The sequence below is a fragment of the Dermacentor variabilis genome, chromosome 6, assembly GCF_050947875.1.
Source record: "Dermacentor variabilis isolate Ectoservices chromosome 6, ASM5094787v1, whole genome shotgun sequence".
NCBI classification, from domain to species: Eukaryota; Metazoa; Arthropoda; class Arachnida; order Ixodida; family Ixodidae; genus Dermacentor; species Dermacentor variabilis.
The window spans coordinates 170,187,126-170,212,148 of NC_134573.1; the positions used below are offsets into that span (position 1 = coordinate 170,187,126).

General features: G+C 44.4%; 1 protein-coding gene across 2 annotated transcripts in view; it reads right to left on the bottom strand.

The window, feature by feature from the left end:
• LOC142585730 (exportin-4-like) overlaps positions 1-25,023 on the bottom strand; it is a 75,391-nt gene that overhangs the window by 44,076 nt on the left and 6,292 nt on the right. For both annotated transcript variants that reach the window (XM_075696709.1, XM_075696708.1), the window contains exons 4-10: positions 24,228-24,369; positions 19,008-19,124; positions 14,656-14,821; positions 11,881-11,987; positions 9,370-9,663; positions 7,584-7,760; positions 2,005-2,129 (exon numbers count right to left, since the gene is read on the bottom strand). In XM_075696709.1, the coding sequence (XP_075552824.1) occupies positions 2,005-2,129; positions 7,584-7,760; positions 9,370-9,663; positions 11,881-11,987; positions 14,656-14,821; positions 19,008-19,124; positions 24,228-24,369 (1,128 nt within the window). The remainder of the gene's footprint in view (positions 1-2,004; positions 2,130-7,583; positions 7,761-9,369; positions 9,664-11,880; positions 11,988-14,655; positions 14,822-19,007; positions 19,125-24,227; positions 24,370-25,023) is intronic.

Genomic DNA, 25,023 nt, shown 5'->3' on the forward strand with positions numbered 1-25,023 from the left:
AGGAACCCATGAGAAGGAGAGGTCGGGCGATGAGGAATGTTGCTACTTTTAGTTTTATTCAAGGGGCTTAACCTCGCCACCGCACTGGTGCTACTTGATCCTTTCTTTGGCAACTACAGTCAACCGTGCGTGCAGTGTCTGAGAACTGTGCCATGCCTCACATGGAGCTCTCGGTCGTCCCTTTATGCCACCACTCTCTCCTAACAGTGGCAACATGCACTAGTAAACGTAGGTGCTGCCAGCAGACGAAAATCAGTGCTACAAAGCTGCAGTATCTGAACATAACAACTGGAAAGGCTAATGTAACAAATGGGAAGGTACTACACATGAAATGGTACTGGCATTTCAATGTGTAAGAGCCAGGAAAACATAACAGAGATGTATCAATGATGTGCCACTGTATATATACCGTGCTAAAAGCCTTACCCCAGAAGCATGTCACAGGGTAACTGTAGTAACTGAAGCAGTGAGAAACAGTGCATGCTGCCAAAAGCAGTTTCCAACAAAAAGTACTAGAATGAAATCTGGCACTGGTGTTTACGGGAGCTGCAAGTATGGTGGTTCAGTTAGCATGGAAGCAATGCAAAGTACAGTCAATTAGCTATTTTTCGGATGCCCAATTTTTCAGTTCAGATGCCATTGTGGCACTGCCATGGCACCATAGAGCGAATGCATAATGACGTCTGAAATTTTGAACACTGAAACTCTTTTACCTACAATTTTCCAGACCCTTTGGTGTGACCGCAAGTTCTAAATGCCAATAATCAAAGCCATCACTGATTATCTCAAGCATTCTGATTCACAATAATCAAGCATTCTGATTATCTTGCAGCATCCAACCACTGCGTTTGCACTTCGTTCACCTGGCAGCAAGGCTAGGCCTCCAATGTTCACTACCAAGCTTTCTGTTGCTCGATGCAATGTTTTTTATTGAAAGAATTTGCCGCTGTCAGCTATGGCGATGACTTCACCTTTGTCATCCTCGCCAATGGCTTTGAAACTGGGAAAGCACGACAAGGGTCAAGCATTGCATAATGCAAGTTCCCAAAAGTCAGCTTCGCAGACAAGCATACGCGACGTATTGCGGTGAAGCATAATAACAGTAGAAAAGGTGGCCGAATTTCAGAGCTATTTCGGACATGCCTGCCTGTCGCAATTTGAGCCCTGGGCATGCATTTATTTTTTCAAAGTGCCCAATTTTTCTGACATTTTCAAAGCCCCTAGAGAGTACAAAAATTGGACGTTGACTGCACATAGATTTGACTAGACTTTATCCTTCTGGCTGCAAAGAGCTTTGCAACTCTGCAAATTTATCAATTTCAACAAAATATTTCATTATAAGTGAAACAGTCTGCGATGATTACGCATGTGCACAGAGATTCACAGCATTGCTGTGTTCAGAAAACTATTGGTACATTCGGCTGGTCGAACTCGAGTGCTCTGAACACATTCGGCTGGTTTTTCCAGAGTGCTACACTCCAGCTCAGAGTGCTCAGAGGAGCTCTCACTTTCAACCTGGGAGCATGACCAAGATCTGACAAAATTCCAGTAACATGCTCCTGCATCTTCTGTTGTTGGCATGACATCAGGTGCAGCAGCATGCCTCAGTACCCGCACACCTTCTCTGTTTACAACAGAACACATGCTGATGTGTTTCCTATTCCGGCCTCCGATTGCTCTGGCGAGCAGCTGCATGTTTGGCTTGGTCACGCCGTCTCTGGCTCTAATGAACAGTGGGCTCGGCATCGTTGCAATCTGAGTCAGTGCTGTAGAGACCAGCCAAATGTACCATATGACTAATAGGAAATTTAAGAAGATAAAGCGTCACAAATAACACCACAAAAAACATCTGAAGCCACAAGCATGAAGCTTAGACAAATCCATGATTGCAGCCCCACAGCTCCTAGTAAGTTTTGTAGGAAAGAAACTCCAGCTAAACAAATCTAAGAAAACTAGATGAAGAGAATCAGAAAGGTCTTTTCGATTCAAGTCCTCAGTGCTTACCGGCAGAGCAGGGGCAAGCTATGAGGCAGGACGTGGCGACCTAACATTCCCACCACAGAGAGCTGGTCACGAAAACGAACCCGATCATCCTCATCTTCCTCAGCCACTTCCTCGTCATCGTTGATCTGCACATTGAGTAAATGTACATGAAAACTGCACTACAGCTGAAAAGCTTTCTAGTGCTGTTTCGGCCGTGATAAACAAAAGGGCAGTGACTACATTAGCGCTTTGAATAGATAAACTATTCTGGGGAAGCTCATCCAGAATGTTACAAAAGCAAACTCGGCTGCACAAGACAGTCACGGCAATGTATATATGCTTGCGATATAACCACTTGGCTGCAATAAACAAAAGTGCAGTGTCTACATTAATGCCTTGAATACATACACTATTCTGGTAAAGCTAATCCAGAATGTTACAAAAGAAAACTCAGCTGCACAAGACTGAGACACGCCAATGTATACATGCTTGCGATATAACACTTGGCCGGGATAGACGAAGAAGCAGTGCCTACATTTATGCCTTGAATAGATACACTATTCTAGTAAAGCTCATCCAGAACTTATCAAAGCAAACTCAGCTGCACAAGACTGAGACACTGCAATGTATATATATGCTTGCGATATGTATAAGGGTAAGAGAATGATGCAGACACTGCTCAACATTAAGTGTAGTTTTTTAACCCAATAACTAAGGGTGTGTGAACACTCAAATATCAGCAAATCGAATCGAATAATGAATGTTTGAATAATTTGATTTGCAAATCAAATACGCAATATTTGATTTTTCGTCTATTCAATGAAACAGAGTGGTCAGTAGTTAATGCACGCGGACTTTTCACTACGCGTGGGTTGTCTCAGTCAGTACAAGCCTCGTCGATTGGCAGGACCAATCAAAACGATAATGCAACGTGAACAGAGGAAGCGACAAAAGCAGCAAGTATTTGGCATGGTCCTCCCAATTTTACAACCTTTGATAGGTGGTAAATGATGCTGAATCCAACAATGAAAGTGCCCCTGCTCTTTACTGTCAGCAGGACCGCCTGCACAGTGCCAACAATGGCTAGGTGCAAAGTGGTGATCGAGTCACGTGATGGGCGGGTCTACACCTTCATCTGTCGTGCAGATCGACAGTCACAAGCGGACGATTCCCCACGAAACCAACCTGCCCATGAAGCTAGGAAAACCCTTGTGTACAATGGACGAAAACTGGAAAGGAATGTGTTCTATACATTAAAAGATTGCCATAAAACAGAGGTCCACTGTTAAACTGAAAACCTCAATATAAGATATTCAGTAGAACATAAGACTACTACTTCTTCAGCGTCGGAGACCAAAAAGCACTTGATTTTATTCAACAGACATTCTACTGATGAAAAACAAATATTTTCTAGACCTTCATATAAAACTGAGCTTTAACCAGTTTGGTCATAATAATTTGGTGTTCTCTTTAATAAAAGCAGACCATACTGTACATCTTGATTACTACAGGTACCTAAGTTACTGATAGCTTGCAACATTCGTGTTATGGAATGCTAGTAGACTCCCAAGCATGTGCAGCACCATGTTTTCTTGCACAAAATTTGTAAGCATCGAACTTTGTGATAAATTACAGCAAGCGAGACGGGACAGGCGCCTGTCCCGTCTCACTTGCTGTGTGTTGTGTTTTTTCGGCGCTACAACCCTCTTCTGGAAACATGCACCAACTAGCCCCCCAACAAGTATTACTCAGTTACCTTTCTTCTACAGTGGGCCCCTTTCTTTGTGTTCCTTCTGCAAGACCACCACCTCTTTCATGCGCCTGTCCCGTCTCGCTTGCTGTGTGTTGTGTTTTTTCGGCGCTACAAACCTCTTCTGGAAGCTTTTCATTTCTGATACTTGACCAAATCGTCAACCACATTGTGCAGAAAAAAAGCATTCCACAAAAATTGCAACTTGTTTGTCAAGGTAACGCATAATAAGCAACGCCCCTCCCTCCTTTTTAATTATTTTGTAAGGAAGAAGAAGTGCGCCGGTGCAGAGCTCCGCAGCCGGATCGCCAGTGCTCCTGAAATGGGGCTCGGGCTAGACGCTGTGCCTGGTGTGACTGGCTAAGCCTATGCTGTTGCGTCTTCTCGTCCGCGTCCATCGTGCCGTTCACAGCCGTGTCGGACTTCTTTGCCATAATTTTTATTTCCCTTGTCTCTGACTTTGATTACGTTAATAAGCTTGAAAAGAGCTTGCTGCTAGGCTAGTATGTACACAGTGAAGAATGAAAATAGGGCAAAACATGGGACAAGAAAGACCTACAGAACCCTGACTTCAGCGCGGCAAAATATATCATGGATGGGGGTGCTGGGCTAGGGAGGCTAAGAAACCACCACAACAAACAGGTGGGAGAGCAGGTAGGTGAATTGCATCAAAGTCCATTTCGAGGCCAGAAACAAAAAACAAAAAATATGCGGATCTCACGCACTGTGGGAATTGGTGTAAGCGAATCTTCCTGTGCTCTTTGCTTTAACGCTTTAACGATGATTAGTGGTAATGTTGACGGCAAATGTTTAATTTCTTCAATGCTTTGCCCAACATGAGAGTGGTGAGCTTATGTTAATTGTTACTTTGCGTGCATCACTGCTGTTTGTTTCCTTAGTACACAGAAGAGAACACACAGAGATAGGTGTTTGCCCAAGACTTTTTTGTACGTCACACTTCTTCATTGCCTCACATGTCACATCACAACACGGCAGAACTATTAAACTTAACTGAATTATGAGGCTGTACTTGCCAAAACCACAATCTGACAATGAGGCATGCCATAGTGGCGGACTCCGGATTAATTTTGACACCATGGTGTTCTTTACCGTGTCCCTAAATGTAGGTGCACAAAAATTTTTTGCTTTGCCCTCGTCGAAATGCGGCTGTCGCAGTTGTGATCGAACCCGTGACTTCGAGCAATGCCATAGCCGCAAAGCTACCGCGGCGGGCACAACAGTGTTGATTTGGCGTGCAACCGCTTCCGTAGTGTTCTAGACGCTACAGTACGCTTTAGTTAATGCAGCTCTGCTTCTGCACGCCCAGCGTAAGTTGTCCACTTGACACATTTTTAAAGTTTTCAGAAATAGCAGAAACATACTGTACCGTACCTTGAACTTAGTAAGTTTATCCAGTTCGCCCACAGCAGTAGTGTTTGTTTACCTTCTCACATCACCTTTTCGCCATTCTCTACCCCTCTCCCATTATAACTACCTACCTTCTGGACTTGCACGTTTGTAAAAATGCAAGCACTGCAGTTTCTGCAATGCTTTTGTGAGGGGTCACGGATAATTAAAGCTGTCAAGACACTAATGTGGCGAAGCCCAAGGAGCTCCAGAGGGCATTGTGCACATGCAATGCGATGGAATGATCCCAATGAGTTTCTCGCATCGCCTTTCCTCTCTGCGGTGCTTCTGTCATGTATACAAACGCTCTAAACCACCCCTCGACGCGGTTTGTGAGACAACAGCAGCAGCACTGGGAAACTCGAAGGAAGAGGCAAAGAAAGCTTCGCTTTAATATCGGAATGTTAGGTGCCACCTAGCCATTCAACAACCCAATGAATGTTGAAGAGTGCGGCAGTGACTAATGGAAAAGAATTTAAAGGAGGAGAACAACATCATGGATACGAGGAGGAAGGGGAGACATGCATAAAAGGCGTCAAGAATGAAATTGGCGGAATGCGGGTAATTATGGACATAGGGACAGCGTCTTGTCACTGTACGATCGCTCAACACCAGACAACCATGGCCAGTTGCCTAGCTGAGGCTCACCTATCTTGTCGTAACGTGTGCTGCTTGCTGCGAAGAGCCCATCCTAACTAAACGTCTCTGCAATTTTCAGAATAGATGGGTGTCAGGAGACATGACACTTTCATATCTTTCAGAGCTACTGGTCCTTATTTTACTGCAAACTATGGATGCCGTAATTTTCACAAAAGCTTCTAAAGAGGAAGCAACCCTGCTTTGGACTGTCTGCCTCATCGATTGCCGAGTGTGATCAAATAACAATAAGCTCCACGTGATGACTACAATACCATGATGGCAAGTTACTCCTAAGCATCTCCTCGAACAAGTCAGACAGCAGGTCTCCGAAAGTGAGTGAAGCTTGCATCATAATACAACATAGAAGTTCTAGCACAAAGCTTCACTCCTGTATTTTTAAATCTAGAATAATATAGCATGCCCACAACACCGAAAACGTGATTGAGTGAAAGGCAACTTGCTAAACAGTGCCCACCCTCTTCTGTACGTAGTCATGGCCATACCACTCACTAGAAGATCTGAGTGGAAAACAACACTTATCTCCACTGTTAGCTGGGCTGCAACAAGTCTGGCCTGTAAACAAGAATACACACAATAGTGCACTATCTTGTTTTTGTATAGCCCGTTTTTAGCGCTGTTTGTTTTTCCAAGTCATGTACCAGCAAGGTCCCATTGACATACAATATATAAATGCATTGATTCATAAACGAAATTTTAGTTATCTTTTTAATACCATAATTTTAAATATAGCATAAGGATGATAGCGTAATTTGATGCGAAGTGGCTGCACACCTTAGCAGTGAAAAGCTTTTGTCAGAAGTTAAGCAAAGTGTTGTTTCGGCAATGCAAAAGCGTGCATCCTCATTGTTAAAGCATTCTTGTCCAGGGAGTGCTAGAAGTTGGTCTTTGTGTGGCGTACAACCTCCCCACACACACACACAAACACACATGTGCACGCACAAGCACAGAGAGAGAGAGGTGAAGGAGTGGGAGGAATGGTAGTTGTTGGCAGAAGACCCCCCATTCTCCCCTCGTTCCCTCCATCCCCCCCCCCCCCCCTATATAAACTGATGGCTACGCCGCTGTCGAGATTTCATGGCACTTTCACTTTTGCAATATTTTGTGTGGACGTGTCAATGGGCGGCAGTGTTTATGCAATGTGATTAGAAAGTGTGCTTGCCACTATGCCGGTCATGCGTAGACACTGATGTGTGTTTTGCTAGTCACACGAAAGATAGTGTGCTGTCACTGTGCGAAGAATGCCGTCGGTCGTAGGCGCCAATATGTCTTGCACTAGTCACGAAAAATTGGAGTGAAAATGACGATCCATGCATACAGCACACGTTTTTTGGCCACTTGTGGAAAAAAGTTCACTAATTTTTGGGCGAATCCGGTATTTTGGATGCCCAATTATTCAGACATTTTGGCAGTCCCCATTCAGTCCCAATTATTGGTCGGTGACTGTATACGACATGACACAGATTAGATCAGTGATAAGGTTGACAATTATTCATGCATTCAATTCCTGTGTTCGTGGCACTCACACACGTGCTCTCGCAGATGTGATGTATGCACGAATCACCTCAATGTGCTACTTGGCATTGAGATTAGATAAGTATGCATGCATCTGTGGGCTAATGAGTAGAGCACTGGGCTGCAGTGTAATCTGGCACGTAATAAGATGTCAAAAAGAGGTGAGGCCAGGAGCCTATCTACTATACCTACGGCAAAGTGCCTGGCAGGAGGCAAAGAATGGTTCACATTAAAAATTACTACCTGAATGTGTTAAAGAAACATCACGAACCGGGGGCCTAGTCCCATCGGGGGCTGCCAGTCTACTACGCAGGTACAGCTCGAAGACTCGCATGGTTGCCACCTTCAAGGGTTCAGCAGGAAAGACTGCCGGCTCTTGAAACAAAGGAACCCACGCATCTAGAATGTGGTCGAGTGCTTCCTGCTGCTGCTCGGCATCTTCTCCAACCTGCACATGTTTGCATTCATGCCAAATCAATGTTTGTTCAGACATTTCAGGATATGCCAGAACCATTGCTTCTGCTAATGAATTTTAGAACCATTAAGGAAACAAAAAAAAACATAAATCAGTTGAGACTGAAAAAAGTATTTTTTTTTTTAATTCTAGGGTTTTACGTGAAAAAACCACGAATTTGAGGCCCACCGTAGTGGGGGACTCTGGGTCAACTTTGACTACCTCAGGTTCTTTAACATGCACCCAATGAACAGTACAACGGTGTTTTTGCATTTCACCCCCATCCAAATTACAGCTGCCGCGGCTGGGATAAATACACCTCATGGATTTTGCCAGCGTCAAAATTCATGACATCATTCATGAAATGGTGTGGGAACTTCAATATGACGTCGCCACCTGTCCTTGCTTTTGTATGTTTTCTGGCTTACCAAGTTTTATTTAGTGTTAAGGGTAGCATTCCTGGTATATAATTGTAGAGGCACAATATATAAATACAGCTCAACTTACTTTTCCCCTTACTGTCTCTCTAAACACTGTTGAAATGCCAGTGTGCAGTTTCCCAAGTGTCACTGGAGGAATTGCTGGAGGCATGGCAACAACAAGATAAACGTAGATGTCTCAACTGATTATAGGTAGTACTAGGACTGTGGAAACATAAATTTTCATTCATATTGAAGACAATACAGTTAAACCTCAATATAAATAGGTTGGTAAAATCAATACCTTACTTCATTATAATGAAATTTCACTACACTGAAATTTTACACTTCTCAGCTCATCCTCACATGCTTGGCAATGCACCTACAGCATATAGTGCGCGAGCCCCCCATTCTTGTGGCACTTGCATTTTATATGGAACATCACAGTGACGGTGATAGTGAAAACTCGCCCTTGGATACGGAATGTCACAGAAGCAGACACCTATTCATCGCACAATGCAGAAGTTTCCTTGATACGCTGCATAAGTAGGTCCAGGTGGGAAATGCTTTGCGCACACTAGGTCAGGTCACTAGGTCACTAGGTCACTAGGTAGATGGCAGAAGCCTATCTGTTTTCGAAATTGTGAAGCACCACTTTTCCAGATGGTCAGGTTCATGTGCACTCTTGAAAATGTATGCATGCTCTGCAGAAGTTGGACAATACTTCGACACAAAACGCTTCTTGCCCAGTATGAAGCGTAGCTAACTCGCTCTTGGCATAGCACACATACGTTGAGTAACTCACAGGATATCAATAAGAACAAGCTGGTGCAACCAAAGGCACAACATTTTATAAAGGCAAGGAATCAAGGCAAGGCATCAAGTACATTCGTGTCATTAGAACAGAGCATCTGGACACTGACCGCAATGAGATGAGCACAATTCAAGCCTGCTCAAGCCATTTGGGCTCCTCCCATACTATAGAGCCATCTGTATTATTGCCTCGCAAACCACTGCTCATTCAAGGTCATCAACGAACACAATCTGTCCTTGCCTTTTCCTCTTGGGGGCCAGCGAGTGTGGGCACCCAACGCATTTTTCTTACACCATGGCCTACACTAAGCGCTGAAACAACAAATTCTCTCAGGTCAAATTAACTACCCAAGGAGTGGGAGGAGACTGACCGGTGTCTGGAGCACGCAGCTGGCCAAGTCACAGAGGCGCTCAAGGTATGGGAGGTGCACCTGCGAGGGCAGCAGGGCAGGTGGGTGGAAGAGTGCAAGGCGTGCCAGCAGCTGAGTGATGCCAGCGCGAGGGGGCCTCACGGCCATCAGGTCGAGCAGTCCGCCTTGGAGGAAGCGCTTGAGGTGGGTGTTCCGGTGCTCTCGCTCCCCACTGTGGCTCAGAGTAGCCAACTGCAGAAGGCACTGCAGGGCCACGTGTGCCAGCTCCCCATCCTGGCTCAAGGCACCATACAGCTGCAGTTAATTTATTGATTCACTGAAGGGTAACAATTCCCAGCTAACCACCCTGCTTCAAGGCACTGTACAGCTACCACTGATTGTATTTGATTGATCGCATGAGAACATGTACCAGCTCCCCATAATGGCTCAATGCCAACACAAAGGTGCAATGTATCTGACTTGACTGAAGGAGTGACTGAAACACACACTTACAGGACCTATCACTGCAGCAGCAGCTAACACTTACCAAAACTATTATTCCACAAGTGGAACAGTGATATTTGCTTAACAAAGGTATGCATAAGCTGTCAGGGATGTACTGGTAAACAACTTCAAGCAGGTCTCAACTAAATACACTCGGTGACAACCTAAGAATTCAGCACAAGGTCCATCCCCAAAACCACAGTGCACCCCCACCTCCACGCTTCTTCTCTACAAAATGAAATCCTCGAGAGAGAGAGAGAGAGAGAGAGAGAGAGAGAGAGAGAGAGAGGTGAAGCTGGCGCTTGCGCTGACTTCACCTATATAAGAGAGCCGCACTAGCTGGAGCCTACTCGCAGATCAACTGCTATTGTTCTGATATAAATAAAAGGCTAATTAAATAAAACCTTGTTGTTGCTTACTGTTGCGCAGCATATTGCAGAGCATTTTTTGCATTCTGGATTCAGTGTAATAATACAGAATTCATCGCATGTGCCAACATACAGTAGAACCTCGTTGATATGCTCCCATTATGTACGTTTTCCCAGAGCCAACGTCCGCAATCGAGAACACATAAAGATGACTTAATAGAGTTACGCTAATTTTTGCCAGTTCATACGTTCCCGGAAAACACAACTTTTCGGTACCAAGGTTCAGCATGTCGCCAAACTGCGATCGTATGATACATTCTCCAGACACTAGATTCCTTGTAAACAAGAAAATGCACGAGGAGCCCACGATCGTGAACAGTACATAGCTGCTGCCGCGGCAGTTTTACCTCGATACTCACCCACCCGTCTCACATGAAAACGCTGGCGCACACTCAGTTTCTCATTTCGGTACCAGCAAATCATCTCTGGGGTCGTCCTACGTGGCATTCACAGCTATCACTGCCAATCCTATTGCGATAAGCATCTTCATCTATCTGTTTCACAGCGCGTGGTGCAGTCGGAAGCATAGCGCACGCTTTTAGTAGGCGATAACCAAAACATGTAGCCATTCCCTGCAGCAGACTGCGATCATATACGTTTTCCGGCCACTAAATCCCATGTGAACAATAAAGGTGTGAGGCACGCGCAACCGAGAACAGTACATAGCTGCCTGTCTCACATGAAAATGACAGCGTGCACAGTTTCTCATTCCAGTACCAGCAAATCTCTGCCCGGGTCGTCGCACGCCGCATATACAGCCATCGCCACCGAACCTATTGCAATAAGCATCTTCACCTATCTGTTTTACTGCACATGGTGCGTAGTGCCATTGGTAGCGTACTGCACGCTTTTAGTAGGCGATAATCCAAACGCGCCGCTGTTCCCTGCTGCGGGCGGCGTGATGTGAACATCACATTTTGCAATAGTGGCATCCAGCATTGCCCACCAGCTCCATTTCGTTCGGTTTCCCGTCACCCTCTTAAAACAACACGTGATAGAAAAACAACAAAACATGTCTCTGGCCGCTGGAGCCCCACCAGCTCTATGCGCGTCGGCATCTCAAGCCGAGACGCTTCGCATAACGTAGATGTCAACAATAGTTGTGTCTGTTGAATTTTTTTAGTTAGTTCAGATCATACGTTTTCCCGAAGAGTATGTTTTTCGCGCGATTTTCTTTTTCTTTTTCAGAACATGTGAACGAGGTTCTACTGTATTATGTATTCCTGTGTAAAGGCTGCATTCCCCTTTCTAAGCTTGCACTTTGTCAGCCCTGCCAGCACAGCCCATCATGTACTATTTACACACAATACTGTTGTGGTGCATACCAAACAGATGTGCAATCTTTATGAAAAGCTGGAGAAGTTTGCCTGGCTGATGGTCTGGCACTCTTTCCTCCAAGTGCTGGACAAAAAAAAAAAAAAAAAAACACACAATGTACAACAAAGATGCCAAAGTGCATACCAGAGGAGTGTTGTTTTTCTCATTTGCGACAAGAGTGACAGCTAAAATATTTGTCAGCACACCTTCATGTGCTGAACACAGCCAGGCTATTCAATTCAAATATGGCAAGTAAATTCTGCCATGCACAGGCACAACCCACCTGTAGTAACAGCTGTGGAGTTTCATCAAACGCCCCTTTCCATTCAAGGCCAGGCCGCAGTGTTGGAGTCTGCTGTGCCTCAAAAAGACCCACAAGCTTGCGAGGTACTGAATGTCGTTGAGTCAAGGGAAAGAAAAAGATGGCTTTCTCATGGGCACAATCAATCAACTGGTGCAAAATATCCTCCCCGTCAGTCCCTTTCTGTTTCCCTTAACGCACTGCAAGGTTTCTAAACAAGCAACTTGGGAGGTTCTAAACTGGGTGGGTCTCTTGTGTTGTAATTAGGCCACTTCTAGTTCAGCCCTTTTGTTTGTCTCGCTCTTTGCGCCATACGTATATAGCTAACATTTTTGCGAGAATTCTTTAAAAATGAAATGACGTAAGAGAATTTTCAAGAGGCATAGATTATCTCGAAGGAAAACAAGCAGCAGTGGATACTGCTGACACTAGTTCGTCTCTTTCTTTTGGCTTCACAGAAAGATTGAGCAAGAAAAACAGATTACTCTACGTTGTAGCAGTGTAATAAGGCCACCTCCACTCTCAGGACGACTGGTATATTTGTTCCTTTTAAATCAGGATGACGTTAGTGAGGTTAAAAAGGTGCAAAAGAAGGGCTCCACTGTGACACTTGCCCTAGCAACAAAATACATTAGCATAGCTCTTCACACCCAAGGAATATGGCAATACTCATCTTTAATGAGTCCTGTAGCACCTTCTACAGTACTTTACAGCCTTACGCAGAGGTTCTGACGAAATATAATCACCGAACCACTTCAGTCATGAATGCTGATCAACTCTCGTTACACATTTCACATTTACATGTTCTTCTGGAAATATGGCGTAAACTTCGTGGAAATAAAACTTGGTCCGTAGCATGAATAGTTGATCTGCCCCTGGCCAGTCATTAAGAAATACAAAAAGTAATTAACACTTTCCTGCCCGCAAGAAAGCAGCAGCTTTTGAGTAGTCTAGTAAAAGCTTTTTTTTTCTTATCACAGAGCATGCTTGATACCAAAGTTTATAGTACCAAACTGAAGAAGAAATTCTCTTTTGACAGTACTAATGACAAGCACCATGCTTAATAAAAATAATTTGAAAAGTAATATCTACACAAAGATATTGCAGAAGAAAAAAAAGTTGTATAAAACCTTTATGCTTGCGTCATACAGAGGCGCCTTATAAATATGTGTGTGGCGTAGAAAGAACACCGAAACTGACTAAAAATGGTGCTGGCTGTTCGAGAGCGCATACGAGCTTGCAACCATCAATAGCAAGCTATTGATCAAATTAGGCGCAGACAGGAAAGTGTGAATCATGGATATTTCGCTGTCATAGAATAATTGCTGTTTTATGAAAAGAGCTCAAATTTTGTAGTAACTTAAAAGAAAGAACACTTGTAAGCAGCATGGATTGAGAGCAAGGCACTCAACTTTCCATGTGGTAGCACCTATGTGGTAGCATTGTTTGGAATTACTTTCCCTATTCAAGTAAATTATACAGTCGAACCCACTTATAACAATATTCAAGTGTCACGAAAATTCTAGTGTTGTAACCAATGATTGTTATAACAGGGATGAATGAAAAGAAAGATCAAAATGGGGGATGGCGTAGCTGTTCCGAGAAAACTATAATGGCGGTGAGGTCAGTTCTCTCCACCACCTTCCTCCATCCGGCTTCTGATTCTGTTGACTCGTTTAAGTGTTTAACTCTGCTTCCTGAGCACTCCGATCACGTGTTGTTAACAGTCCACGGCTGTCGGCTTGTCGGCTGTCAGCAATGACACTGCTATAACAACTGCAAAGAAGGGTCACGGGCGGCAATTGACGTACTAGCTCCGCTGAGGCATCGCTTCGATGGCCCCAAAGGGGCCTTTAAAAAAATGTGGCAAGCACCTCGTTTCCAAATCTATAGCAGTGTGCTTTCTTTTCACCGGCAATGTCATACATTGCCAATGATCAGTGGGTGAAGCAGCCATCTTCCGTTTCAGTGGCAAGTTAAACGAGGCTGTGAAACAACGTGGCCAGGAACGACTTCAATGCAACAAACAAAGACAAGCACAAGCAACTTAATCCATTAACAGAATTACACAGAATGAAGGCCAGAGAATAAAGAAGCAACTGTGAGGGCCAAGCAAGCAATCTGGGAGCACTGTCAGCAATGTTGTCAGTGCCGTTGGCACGGTCCATTCGTATTTCGGAGGGTGGCACGGCGCAGAGCTGTGGGCGCTGCCCAATTGTGTTCAGAGGGGTGGAAGGGCGACGGGAGAGATGTGCGCGAGGCTGGCATGCATCTCTCATGGAGAGAAATGCACGGCACCAGTTGGGGTAGCAGGCAATCGTGCTGGGGCTCGCATTTCATTTGCATTTCACATTCCATTCCCTTTCAGCTCGGACACCCAGCAGCCAGACTTCTTTGTTATAACCGATAATGCAGCATGGAGACATTATAGTAAGCGGGTTATTTCCCCATAGAAGAAACACAAAAGTTGATGGTACAGCAGCTTTTCACTTTTATAGCCAATATTTTGTTAAAACAGGTATCGTTATAAGTGGGTTTGACTGTACCACTGTTTTCCTTCAGCAGAGGGCGACACAATCAGCGCAATGTCTGCACTTTCTTCTTTGTTGCCACTAGTTGGAACATGCTAAGTAACCTTGCACCCCTTCGTACAGACACCGTGACTGAAGCCATTAAAAGATAGCCGCGAGCAGACATAACTGTCCTTCCAAAATGTCACAAGCAATGCATGGTCAGAGCCACTCCATCAGTGGATACGCAGCATCGAGAACTGAAAGTTCCAGGACAGCAGCTGTTCTGAAAGCAGGAGCAGGCGGCGTAGCAGGTTGCGGTCCTCAGGTCGCACTGGACCAGTGCCCAGGCGATTGGCTGCTTCTCGAAGGCCCTGTTGACAGAACTGGAACACCTTCCGCAGGTGGTTGGCCTGGGTCCGGAGGTATAAAACATGTTACCTTCCTTCTATTAAAGCAGCAATCTTCAAAATACTACGACGCCAAGAAAAAGTCATGTTAAATGCAGACTTGTCTGGCAAGGGAGCAGCATAGTTGAAATGCATCTGCAATGGATGGCAAAACATAAAACAACACACGCTAATGGTTTATTAGGTGCCATGCACAACCATAGTCATCTCGGCTTAATATAGTACTGAGAGTCAGAACTGGACGCTTTGCATTGGCTCTGTGAAATCACTGACAAGCATGGGCACAGCAGTGAAATCAAAAATTGTGACAGCAAGAGCAAAGAATGCGATGCACACATATGTTTATAAAAGCTAAAACTAGCCCCCCATCTTATGCACACTTCTCACCTACCAGCTTTGAGCTTTCAATCACTCTAATATACCCACAAGATTATTTCAACTCTTTCTAAATTCCGGGAGAATTATAAAACAAATGGCTGACACATTATGCTTCAATAATCAAGAAAGCTATTATAGGTCCCTTTACATAAAAGATTAGCCAACAGTAACACAGATCATGCTCAACTTCCAGGCAAAAGTCCCTCTGAGCAAAATAGTTGAGACATGGAAAGGCGAGTATACAGTCAACGGTCATTACAATGTACTGTCATAATCCAACAAGAAAGATCCACTATATCCGAAGTCAGCTCTATGCAAAACAGGGGCTGCAGTATGTTGTGAAATGGTGGAACCTTGCTGCATATACCAGTCTGGTGTCTGATTATTGGAGACCAGAGGCGACTGCAAAAACAATGAAAAAATTCAAAAGTAAATAAACAAAAATGGAGTGTGTGCAATTGCAAAGTAATTGCACACACTAGTGGCATGTACAACACCTCGCTGTCCGCAGTTTTCCGGATGCCCACTGCAGGGCAAAGGCCTCTTCCATACTTCTCCAAATACCCCGGTCATGTACTAATTGTGGCCATGTTGTCCCTGCAAACTTCTTAATCTCATCTGCCCACCTAACTTTCTGCCGCACCCTGCTACGCTTCCCTTCCCTTGGAATCCAGTCCGCAACCCTTAATGACCATCGGTTATCTTCCCTCCTCATTACATGTCCTGCCCATGCCCCCCCATTTCTTTTTCTTGATTTCAACTAAGATGTCATTAACTCACGTTTGTTCCCTCACCCAATCTGCTCTTTTCTTATCCCTTAACATTACACCTATCATTCTTCTTTCCATAGCTCGTTGCGTCGTCCTCAATTTAAGTAGAACCCTTTTCGTAAGCTTCCAGGTTTCTGCCCCGTACGTGAGTACTGGTAAAACACAGCTGTTATACACTTTTCTCTTATGGCAACCTGCTGTTCATGATCTGAGAATGCCTGCCAAATGCACCCCAGCCCATTCTTATTCTTCTGATTATTTCAGTCTCATGATCCGGAGCCACGGTTGCTACCTGCCCTAAGTAGATGTATTCCCTTACCACTTCCAGTGCCTCGCTACCTATCGTAAACAGCTGTTTTCTTCCGAGACTGTTAAACATTACTTTAGTTTTCTGTAGATTAATTTTTAGACCCAGTTTTCTGCTTTGCCTCTCCAGGTCAGTGAGCATGCATTGCAGTTGGTCCCCTGAGTTACTAAGCAATGCAATATCAGCGAATGGCAAGTTACTAAGGTATTCTCCATTAACTCTTATCCCCAATTCTTCCCAATCCAGGTCTCTGAATACCTCCTGTAAACACGCTGTGAATAGCATTGGAGAGATCGTATCTCCCTGCCTGACACCATTCTTTATTGGGATTTTGTTATTTTGTTGCTTTCTTTATGTAGGACTACGGTGGCTGTGGAGCCGCTATAGATATGTTCCAGTATTTTTACATATGGCTCATCTACACCCTGATTCCGTAATGCATCCATGACTGCTGAGATTTCGACTGAATCAAACGCTTTCTCGTAATCAATGAAAGCTATATATAAGGGTTGGTTATGTTCCGCACATTTCTCTATCACCTGATTGATAGTGTGAATATAGTCTATTGTTGAGTAGCCTTTACGGAATCCTGCCTGGTCCTTTGGTTGACGGAAGTCTAAGGTGTTCCTGATTCTATTTGCAATTACCTTAGTAAATACTTTGTAGGCAATGGACAGTGAGCTGATCGGTCGATAATTTTTCAAGTCTTTGACATCCCCTTTCTTATAGATTAGGATTATGTTAGCGTTCTTCCAAGATTCGGGTATGCTCGAAGTCAAGGCATTGTGTATACAGGGTGGCCAGTTTTTCTAGAATAATCTGCCCACCATTCTTCAACAAATCTGCTGTTACCTGATCCTCCCCAGCTGCCTTCACCCTTTGCATAGATCCCAAGGCTTTCTTTACTTCTTCCGTCGTTACTTGTGGGATTTCAAATTCCTCTAGACTATTCTCTCTTCCACTATCGTCGTGGGTGCCACTGGTACAGTATAAATCTCTATAGAACTCCTCAGCCACCTAAACAATCTCATCCATATTAGTAATGATATTGCCGACTTTGTCTCTTAGCGCATACATCTGAGTCTTGCCTATTCCTAGTTTCTTCTTCATTGCTTTTAGGCTTCCTCTGTTACTGAAAGCATGTTCAATTCTATCCATATTATACTTCCTTACGTCAGCTGTCTTATGCTTGTTAATTAACTTCGAAAGTTCTGCCAGTTCTATTCTAGCTGTAGGGTTAGAGGCTTGCATACACTGGCGTTTCTTGATCAGATCTTTCGTCTCCTGTGATAGCTTACTGGTATCCTGTCTAACGGAGTTACCACCGACTTCTATTGCAGACTCCTTAATGATGCCCATAAGATTGCCGTTCATTGCTTCAACACTAAGGTCCTCTTCCTGTGTTAAAGCCGAATACCTGTTCTGTAGCTTGATCCGGAATCCCTCTATTTTCCCTCTTACAGAACTCATTGATCGGCTTCTTTGTACCAGTTTCTTCCGTTCCCTCCTCAAGTCTAGGCTAATGCGAGTTCTTACCATCCTATGGTCACTGCAGCGCACTTTGCCGAGCACGTCCACATCTTGTATGATGCCAGGGTTAGCGCAGAGTATAAAGTCTATTTCATTTCTAGTCTCGCCATTCGGGCTCCTCCACGTTCACTTTCGGCTATCCTGCTTGAGGAAGAAGGTATTCGTTATCCGTATATTATTCTGTTCTGCAAACTCTACTAATAACTCTCCCCTGCTATTCCTTGAGCCTATGCCATATTTCCCCACTGACTTGTCTCCAGCCTGCTTCTTGCCTACCCTGGCATTGAAGTTGCGCATAAGTATACTGTATTTTGTTTTCACTTTACCCATCGCCGATTCCACGTCTTCATAGAAGCTTTCGACTTCCTGGTTATCATGACTGGATGTAGGGGCGTAGACCTGTACGACCTTCAATTTGTACCTTTTATTAAGTTTCACAACAAGACCTGCCACCCTCTCATTAATGCTATAGAATTCCTGTAAGTTACCAGCTATGTATATCCTTATTAATCAGAAATCCGACTCTCAGTTCTCATCTCTCCGCTAAGTCCCGGTAGCACAGGACGTGCCCGCTTTTCAGCACTGTATGTGCTTCTTTCGTCGTCCAAACTTCACTGAACCCTATTATATCCCATTTACTGCCATCTGATTCCTCCTGTAGCACTGCTAGACTCGCCTCACTAGATAACGTTCTAGCGTTAAATGTTGCCAGGTTCAGATTCCAATGGCGGCCGGTCCGGAACCAGGGATTCTCAGCACCCTCTGCTGCATCGCAGGTCTGACCGCCGCCGTGGTCAGTTGCTTCGCAGCCGCTGGGGACTGAGGGCCGGGAGTTTGATTGTTGTGTTCATATAGGAGGTTGTGGCCGAGTACTGCACCAGGGTGGCCAATCCTGCTCTGGTGAGGGAGTGCGCTACTGGTTCTGGTCACGGGTATCAGGCCACAGTCCAGGCCTGTTTATGCAATTTTAACACGCGGATTTTTTTTTTAATCCGGTAAAAAATTGCGTGGCACCGGGATTCAAACCCCATCCTCTTGCACGTGAGGCGGATGTTCTACCTCTATGCCACCGCTGCACTCTAACATAGGCAGACCAAACTAAGTAATAGAATAGTCTGTTATGTCCAAAAGTATGTTGTATGCAAATTTGTTGTAGAAAGCATAGACTGTATACACACCCAGACAGAACAAGCTTAATACTCACTTCAAATGACTTCTTGGCTCTGAGATGAACCTCCCACGTGAGGCCAACATCTGTAGCTCGTGTCGAACTCGAGAATTCAACCAAAAGAGCACTTAATATGGAGCAGCCAATAGATTGCTGAAAGAGAAAATGAATACAAAAAATGTTAGTATGCTTCTGTGTTAACAGTACACAGAAATAATGCTCTATTTTTATTTGTATTGACCACAGAGTTTCCTACTAAAGTTTACTACAGGAAACTCGGGCATTGTGATCGTTCACCTACCATGAAAATGATGGTAGTATTTCTATTTGTATCATTTTCGTGCTTGTGGATTCAGACTTTTAAGCAGTATTTATTACGCTTCATCTTTTGAAATGTCAAAGAACCCTAGGTTTTTAAATAGACGAAGGCAATAAGTTAATGCACACATGCATACTATAGTCGAACCCACTTATAACGATACCAGTTTTAACAATATAGCGGTTATAACAATGAGAAGCTGCTGCACCATCAACGTTTGTATGTTTTCCATAGTGAAATAACCTGCTTACTACAATGCCTCGACGCCACATTATCGGTTATAACAATGAAGTCTAGCTGTTGGGTTTCCGTGCTGAAAGGTAGTGAAATGCGAAATACTTCAAAAGAAAAAAGAAAACGAGAAATTCAAGCCACTGCACGAAAACCCACTGCCCCAACAGCCGCCGCGCGCTCATTTTCCAGCCTTCTCCGCACGCCTCTCTCCCATCTCTCTTCCACTCCTCCGAACACAAATGGGCTGCGCCCATAGCTCTGCGCTGCGCCACCCTCCAAAATGTGAATGGACCGCGTCAACTGCGCTGCTCCCAGATTGCTTGCTGCCTCCTCATTCAGTGCAGTTCCACAAACATTGTATTTACACTTGCGTTCATCTTTGTTGGTTGTGGTGAAATTGTTCCTCACCACATGGTTTCTCAGCCTCGTTTTACTCACTGCCGAAATGGAAGATGGCTAATCTACCCGCAGATCATCGGCAATGCACAACGTTGCCGATGAAAAGAAAGCGCACGGCTATAGATTTGGAAACTGAGTGCTTCTAACTGATGAGGCGATCGTCGCGAATGTGCTTGCGTCGGATAGCAACAGCGATGATGGCAGCAATGACGCGGTAGGGCAGGCTGCCTCAACGTTGTCCTCCGAGGAGGCCTGGCAGATGATTCAGTCCCTCTGGTGCTTCGTTTTCATGAGGAACCTTCCATTGCCCTATGTCGCACTCCTGCATGCCTTGAAGAAGGATGTCGGCAAGCTTCCCGTAAGGCATGCAAGGCTGATGGGCATAGGGTTTTCTTGTGCAAGGCAGTGAGGAGTATGTGGTGAGATGCTTGTGCCGATCTCGCCTCAGCATTTCTTCTGGATTTCTCAAGCTGACAGGCTGCCGCTGCAACCTTCTCTCATTTTTAAAAGGGGCCACAAAAGCTATGCCTCGGCGAAGCTCGCATATCGCTTGCCACCCGTGACCCCCTTTTGCAGTTGTTATAGCACTACCATTCTTAGCACTACCAAACAATAGCCGTGAGTTGTTACACGCGATCAGGGCGCCCAGGAAGCAGTTAAACGAGGGAACACAATCAGCAGCCGGATGGAGGAAGGTGGTGGGGAGGAGCACCGGCCTCCCCACCATTATAATTTTCTCACAACAGCTCTGCTGATCACTATGTTGATTTTTTCATGCAACACGGTTCTAACAATGGAATTTTCATGGCACTTGTGGGGAGCACACATGCCCATCTTCCCCCGCGTTGTCGCGGTCGCACATCGTGAACACATCGAGAGCCAGCGCAGACACGGAAGAGGCGCATTACGCACTCTCCAGGTTCTCCCTCACTCTCACGATGCGCGCACCCTTCCCGCCCCCAACGGGCGAGGAGGACATTCCTCTCGCAAAAGTAAAAAGGTATAAAACAGCACCACTGGGGGAGACACCCGCTCTCTCTGGCCCCCGACCTCTAACCTGCCGGACTGGATTACCTGCTGTGACCCGTGAGTGATTTCGTTTGCCTGACTATCCTAAGCAATGAGGCAATGCTATTTATTACTTATTGCAGAGAGATCTTCGTTCCGCGAGAGTCATTTATTGCTTGTAGCAATAAACGTTGTAAGAGTTGACGCTGCTGGTTGCCTTATTCGTTCGAAACTGACGTAGCTGCGATTACACACGCTATGGTTTGGAAAGTACCACAGAATGACTGTGTGTGGCTAGATCCGGAGCTCGCCTTCAGCCCTAGCCGCACGCAGAGAGCACCCCCACACACTTGAATATTGTTATAAGTTGGTTCAACTGTAATGGCAAATTGTTGAAGTTATTATGCATTATTTTATTGAATGTGTTCCATTTGCAAAGTAACAGAGCTGTTTGATGCCAGAGGAATGGAAGTTTAGGCAAATTTACATACTAGCCAGGTCTTCTAAGATGGTTGAGTCACCTTGCAGGGGATGAAATTGGGGCCACATCAGACGTATTTTGATGGGGGTGAAATGCAAAACTGCCCTAGTACCGTGCATTGGGTGCAAGTCAGAGAACCCCAGGTGGTCAAAATTAATCTGGAGTTCCCCCGCTATGACATGCCTCATTATCAGATCATGGTATTGGCATGCAAAACCCCAGAATTTACTTTTCGGGGAGGGCTGAGTCACCATACTTGTATCTCTCACTGACCACTGGCATCACTAGCAATTTTGAGGGGATGCTCTAGGGTACTGCCCACATCAGCAAGGTTTCGGCATTGCAAACACAAACAAGCACATTTCATAAATCACATGGTGACAATGTCTACAAAACACTACATCAATGTTAAGTTGCTAAATCTCTTTAAAAATAAATATAAACAGTCTACAGACTTTTTATAGTATTGTTATAGACAGCTTAGATATTGTATTTGGTATACACAATATCTCTCAAGTGTCTACAGATAAAAGTCAGTAAAGTTTCTTTTTCTTTTTGTCTATTCTGAGTACAGAAAAATGTCGCCGAGCTGTCTATTTCTTTTTTTTCCATTCCCAGTCTACAGACTTTCTCTAGACTGCCTACACAATTTTTTATGAAGGATGGCCCCCTGAGACCTGAAGACAGCTATGTGACAAAATCACTTTTCAAGTTGATTCGTGTTACCAAATAGTATGTTACAAAGGCAAAAAAAGACAAAACAACAATGTTTACATGTCACTGTCAGTTGCCAGAAACACGGCCTTCATGTACACGGATAAAGTACCATCTCCTCATGTTTAATAGAGCAAAAACTGCTTTTCTTTTTATAAACACAGAAATGAGGATGCAATGTTGTATAGTGGGTTAAAGCGTTGATGCTGCATCCTGAATGTTCAAATAATTTCATGTTATTTATAAAGCACTGCACGATTACATTTCGTCATCTGTGACGACACAATGGCTATGTCAAATTACTGTCAATTTTCTTAAAGACTGGCTGAAAGAATAGGGTTAAACAACTTTCAAACTGCTTTGCATGCATCCGGCATCATATTTGGGGAGTAAATGTTATGTAATTGCCTCGTAGTTACTTTTTAGGACTGAAGGCAATATGCAATATATTGTACAGGAGATCTAAGGCATCATTTGAAAATATGGATGAATGTCTGCATTCCCTTTTCCTCAGAAAAATCTGCATCTCCGCAAGCAGAGACAATGTCACAGCTCAGGCCTTCCCATTACAGATCACACTCGAAGCACACAAACTGCCAGCAACAAAGTAGACAACTCGGGAATTCCCATTTAATGAAACACCAAACACCATAGTAAGTAACAGCACTCACTAACCAGCGCAAATGCCATTGTTGTTTTTGTTCTTTTTCTTTTGCTGCCACAATTTGGGACATGACGCTGACGTCACAAGCGAGGCTGCAGTGTCCATATAAAGTAGAATCTTTATGATATGAATTTATTGGGATGACAAAAAAATTTGTTTCTGTCACCCGAAATTCATATTACCCAAAAATGTAAAAGCATTGGGAAATGAATGAGAGTGCAGCAATTAAATGGTCGATTTGCTCAAAATTTCCTCTGTTTATTTTTCCACAATCCTGAGACGTTCCTTTATCTCATAGCAAAATATTTGGAAACAAGCAGCGGAATTTGAAAGGACTGAACTTTTCTGGCTTGTTGCCTTTGAAATCGGGAAGAAAATCAAACTTTGGGAGGTGCTTCGCACCGGTGAAGGTGCCAATGCGAGTTTCCTTTGACACAGCGCTGCCATCCTGGTATCGCCATAAGCAAGAGAAATCCGAAATTCAGATATCTGTAGCACTGTATTTCTCCATGCAGAAATAACAGCAACAAAAGAAAGCATGGAAAGTGAAAACTAGCAAGACAATTAGTTATTGCAGCCACATGGTGTACAGTACTCCTATCGGCTGGTACGAGTTTGAATCATGGGCACATTTGTCTCACGTGCATTTTGGCAGCAGAGAGCAGCGCACTTCGCATGTTCTGAAGCCAACATTTCAAGATCTGTCTGGTTATCTCGAGTTTCTTTTGTTGTAGCGTCCTAGCTGCTGCCTGATGATGCTAAAGGGGATGACTTTAGCAAGATATGAGAGTCGATTTACTATTCATTACGGAGGCGAAGCTACTTCGTATTGTGCGATCTGACGGGCACAAAGGTAGAACTGTTTTGAACTGTCATCGGGCACCGAAGACAATGAAAAGTGTGGAATACAGAGATTAGGACACCCATGGAAGCCAACGCTGCCGATCCTGCTAATGTGGCAGGACTGGGTCGCGTGTGATTGAGGGCTCTTGATAACATTACAAGGTGCTTGAAAACGGCCGACAAGTTGCATGGTACAGCACAAGGTAAAATGCTTTTTTTTTTTTTTTTTTCGTTGATTGGCGGTGCATGGCACAGTTCTGTCGGTCTTCCTGGCAACAGGAATGCAAACGCTGGCACATCAGCACAGCCGCTAAAAGGCTAAAAGGTATTTGGCACGTTGGGGCCTCCTTGTCGTTTCGCCAGGGATTGCGTGGCAGCTCAATTGTTCGAATCACCCACCCCAACGCGAAAAGCAGTTCAAAACATTCGAAACTTAGTAAGTTGTAAGCTTACAGGCTTGGGCTGGGACTTTTGAAAAATTCGTATTAGTATCACAAAATTCATATCAGGTGAGATTGTATCACTGAGATTCTACAGTAAAGTGCCACTGTCATAAAAGCAGTCAGGAAATGCAAGAGGAAAAAGAGCCCTTACCAGATGTTGGTCTCCGGAAGCCACCATCTGTGTTGATTGCTGTAGAATGTCATTCAGGGCCATAGCACCATCATCCACACTGGCTCGCTTGGAGCCGAGGGCCAGTACCAATGCCAGTTCCTCGCGCACATAGTTCTCCATGCTGCACAGTAACATGGGAGAAAATACTTTAGAGGAAGAAAAAAAAAAGACAAGTGTCAATAACCTAACCTAGAACGGGCCAAATGGCTTTAGAAAATTTTTAAAAAATTATGGTGTTTTACGTGCCAAAAACACTTCCTGATGATGAGGCACGCCGTAGTGGAGGACTCCGGAAATTTCGACCACCTTGGGTTTTTTAACGTGCACCTATATCTAAGTACACGGGTGTCTTTGCATTGGCTTTAGAAAATGAGACTTGAATTACAGGAACTGAAGGTCAAGTACTGGTATTTCAATACGAAAGCTAATCTTTGCAAAAGAAAAGGTGCAACATGTCCTTGAGACAGTGGCATAACATCCATTATTGATAGCTTATTGCAATGTAGATTAATGGATGGTTCCAACTACACTCAGTGACAACTTTAGAATTCAGCATAGGCTCCACCCACTAAATGTCACTGCAGCAGTTCTCTGTGCCACCTTATCGAAGACACAGTTCCCAAGGGAAGCTAATAATGAAATTTGCCTCCACTGCAACATCGCAAAAATGAGCAAACGTAATTGGCCGACACTTCAATGCAAATTATTTTTGCACTGGACAGCGGTGTATTTGCCACTGCATTTTTATGCTGTCAACTATGGTGTGGATTGCCAA